The 4,009-nt window shown below is 33.8% G+C and overlaps 1 protein-coding gene across 1 annotated transcript in view; it reads left to right on the forward strand.

Annotated features, from left to right (window-relative positions):
• Nucleotides 1-1,567: 1,567 nt before the first annotated feature.
• The window catches only part of LOC118740709 (trehalose-phosphate phosphatase B), a 39,733-nt gene continuing 37,291 nt past the window's right edge, over nucleotides 1,568-4,009 (forward strand). The window contains exons 1-3 of the mRNA XM_036472356.1: nucleotides 1,568-1,807; nucleotides 1,892-2,213; nucleotides 2,506-2,692. Coding sequence (XP_036328249.1) covers nucleotides 1,743-1,807; nucleotides 1,892-2,213; nucleotides 2,506-2,692 — 574 coding nt within the window. The 5' untranslated portion in view covers nucleotides 1,568-1,742. The remainder of the gene's footprint in view (nucleotides 1,808-1,891; nucleotides 2,214-2,505; nucleotides 2,693-4,009) is intronic.

The following is a 4,009-nucleotide window of genomic DNA, read 5'->3' on the forward strand; positions in this document are numbered from 1 at the left end:
GAGAATCTGAGGCGCTGGAAGTATCCAACAGTTCGGATAACAGGAAAAAATCTGTATGTGTATGTGAAATATTATTTTGATGCCACTTTGTTATGAATGATATTTTTTTTTCGTTCAAGTATACATTCATATACATGTGATATATACTAGAGGGCTGCATGAATTCATTCAAAATGGGTTATAAAATATTCATTACAAAACGAATGAATGATTTTGGCTTCAAATTTTTTTTTGAATTTGAGTGAATACGTGTTCCGATATATCGTCGACATTACACCATTCAAACAAAGTGAAAATAAATTGTATTGAAATAAATGACAATTTTTTGTATGAATATCTAAAAATATTTTTTTTCTATGCACATATGTACAAACATACATATGTATGTATGTATATATTGCTGCGCTCCTATTACAATACGAACAAACTCTTTTGTAGAAAAAAACGTTTACCGAAATGAGTTTGAATGATTTGAATGTTTTCCATTCATTCATTCACATTCTCCAATTTGAAGGTAGAAAATTTACAACAAAATAACTTACAAAACTCACCAGCTAGCACATTTGCCAGGCAATTTCTGATATCAGACAAGTCGGAATTAGAAGATGACTATTTAGACAATTCTTACAGGTTTCGTACATATTTCTGGGCGAAGTGTTTGGAAAATTTTATCTATTTCCTTATCCGATATATCTGATCGAATTATGTCCGATTTCGGGCATGCACGTCTGACATTTCTTTTTTCCATGATTATTTGGTCAAACATCTGTTAGATATCCTTCAGAATCGTCGGTAATTAAGTCAGAATTTACCACGTCGTATCGGTGCGACTTCCTGTCAACCTCTCCACACGCTTCTCTGACTGATATCGGCCAAAATCCCACAGATTTCTGACTTTTTTGCCGACGAGTCTGACGGATATCTAACAGATTTCTGGCAATTTTACTAGCTGGATCCAAACGCTGAGCGTGTTGTATGTGACGTTAAATATTCAAATCTTCTGTACTTTGTTTGGCTTGAAATTTGAATGAATTCATGAAGTCCTCTAATATATACCTCCAAACATGCATAGGTAAAAAATATGTAGTCCTCAAAATGTCGCATAAATAAATTTGAAGTGTGGAGGTGGCAAAAGCTCGCTTTTGCTTTGGCAGAAAAACACAAAATAAAAATTAAATGTTTAGATATAATTTTTAAATTTAGCATCCATAATCTCAGAGTGCGGGAGCGAGCTACATACATATATGATCTCCACGCTCACAAGAATTCTCGCTCAATCAATAAATGCTGAGCATCTGTCGCTGATGACGACGTCATCATGTTTTGGCCAACTGTTTGTTAGGCCAAACAGCATACAATTTTCCAACGTTGCTCATAAATGCATACATACACATGTACATACATACATAAATATGTTCACTTGTGCGAGTACAAATTCCTGAGTATGTTTAAATGTGTAATCTTCATATCTTTCATCCATGGCATCGGATCGTTTGGACCGATTTCGCCTTCGTTCGATATCGTTGACGTTCGCCTGCCGCCTTTTGCTTTAACTTGCGGCCTGCAGAGATTTTTGATCTGTTCAGATTGTGTCAGTAGTATTAAAACGGTCGGTGGGCATTCAGCAAATTTTCCGCTTAACTTGAGTGAAATTTTCTGTTGATTCCATTGTGTTTTAGCCAAAAGTGAAAGTGTAGTTGTAGATACAAAAAAAAATTGAAAAAAATAAAATAAAATAAAAAATGGCTGAACAAAAGAAGGCTCCACTCCTCAAGAAAGAGGAAGATTACGTGAAAGCGCTGGATGGGTAAGCAAGCGAATGCGTGCAACTATCAGCGTGCGACTGTGACGATTTAATTTTTCAAAAAATTTTCTCCTAAAATAAACGCAGTTTCTTCACAAAAGAGGATCAGGTTGCGTTGCTGCTCGACTACGATGGCACCTTGGCTCCCCTAAGCGAAGAACTCTCGGCCATGCCAAAGGATACTGAGATCAATATAAAAAAATTGGCCGCCAACGACAAAGTTTTCATGGTTGTCTTCTCTGGTCGCGACCTGAGCGAAATTAAGAACCACTTGAAATTCCCCAATGTGACCTATGCTGGTAATCATGGTCTCGAAGTAGAGTACCCATCGGGCAAGAAATTCAAGATTGAAATGCCAGAAGAACTTTTGAAGAAACATCAAGAATTGGTGACCGAGCTGAAGGAGAAGGTAATGGTGTGCAGAAGTGGGCCGGGAAAAGTTGTGGGATACGAACAGGGGGTAATAAAAATCGGATATGAAGAGAAAATAAAAAAAAAGTTTAAAATTTGTGATATTTGGACCTTAGTAAGGTTTAGTAACTTATACCAGATTTCAACAAAAATTTTCATTGAGTATGCTTCCTCTTGGCATTTTTACATTACATAATTCTTTTGTCATTTTAATGCATAGTGGAAACTCGACATTATACATTTTAGATTTAAAGTAACTTCCAATAACGTCTGTTTGCTTTGCCCCACAGGTGGTTTTGCATGGCGCTTGGGTTGAAGACAAGAAAATCTCTGTGACCTATCACTACAAAGGTGTCAATGACAAATTGAAGGCCAAATTGATCGAAACCGCGAAGGGTCTGATTCAAGGACATGGCTTCCAGCTGATCGAAACACCATACGCTTTGGAGGGCAAACCACGCGTCAACTGGGACAAAGGTGAGTTAAAGAAAAAGAAAGTTATGAACAAGATTTTTTTTTTTTTCGGAAAATCGTTGTGTGAGTGATAAATTCACAAACTGAAATCTGAAAGAATAGATTAACAAATGTACAAGTAAATACTATCAACGGAATGTACATAAATTCAGGCGATTTGAAAACACTTTATGAATTAAATACTTAGTAGAGTACGCAAATTAGAAAACAGATGCGGATTCAAGTGTTGTTGTTTAATAATAACGATATCGATACCAATTTAAACATAGATTTGTTGCCGGTAAACATTTAAATAATGGTATCGATATTTCTATCATTTATATTAATAATAACGATAAATATATCGACACCGATATCGATAATGCTAGTAATATCGATAGCAATATCCACATCGATATCAATATTGATAAAAATATCTATAACAATAAATATTTCGAAACCAATCCCAATGAAAATAAGAATAATAAATATTTCGATAATGATTCCGATAACAATAGCGATGAAAGTAATAAAATAATGATATCGACATTAAAACACTTAACGATACATAAAAATACAAAATAGATGGTACGGATATTGATAACAATTTTGACACACATTTTATGTCTGAAAAATTTTAAATAATATCGGGAAACATGTGTACCTATAGCGATATCAGCAATGATTAAAATATCGGCGAAAAAATCCATACCGCTAATAAAATCGTTGAAGTAAATATATCGATAGCAGCCTCGATAACATTAGCTGCACAAATGAAAAGAAGGAGAATAAATTCGATAACAATAACAATGACAACAAAAAAATTATCGATAGTTATATCGATGCCTAAAAGATACCATATCGATGAAAAATTCGATAAAGATATACCGTTGGTAATAATTAAAATATCTAGTATTATCGATAACTATAACCACAGAGATATCGAAAATGATGAAAATCCCGAGCTTTCCTATCAAACCGATAAAACCAATAAAAATACTAAAAACGATATTTATTGCCGATGTCAGTATCGACAACAATGACAACAATAAAATTATCGATAGTCATATCCATGTCAAAAAGCTACCAAATCGATGAAAATACGATATAGAATTACTTTTGGTAATAATTAAAATAATATTATCGATTACCATATCAATGAAAATTCGATAAATATTTACCGTTAGTTATAATTAAAATATCTAGTATTATCGATAACTATAACCACAGAGATATCGGAAATGATGAAAATCCCGAGTTTTCCTAGCACACCGATAAAAACAATAAAACTACTAAAAACGATATTTATTGCCGATGTGAGTATCGATTATAATAACAATG

This window comes from Rhagoletis pomonella, unplaced genomic scaffold (assembly GCF_013731165.1).
Source record: "Rhagoletis pomonella isolate Grant_MI unplaced genomic scaffold, Rhpom_1.0 Rhpom_scaffold_00006, whole genome shotgun sequence".
Classification (NCBI taxonomy): Eukaryota; Metazoa; Arthropoda; class Insecta; order Diptera; family Tephritidae; genus Rhagoletis; species Rhagoletis pomonella.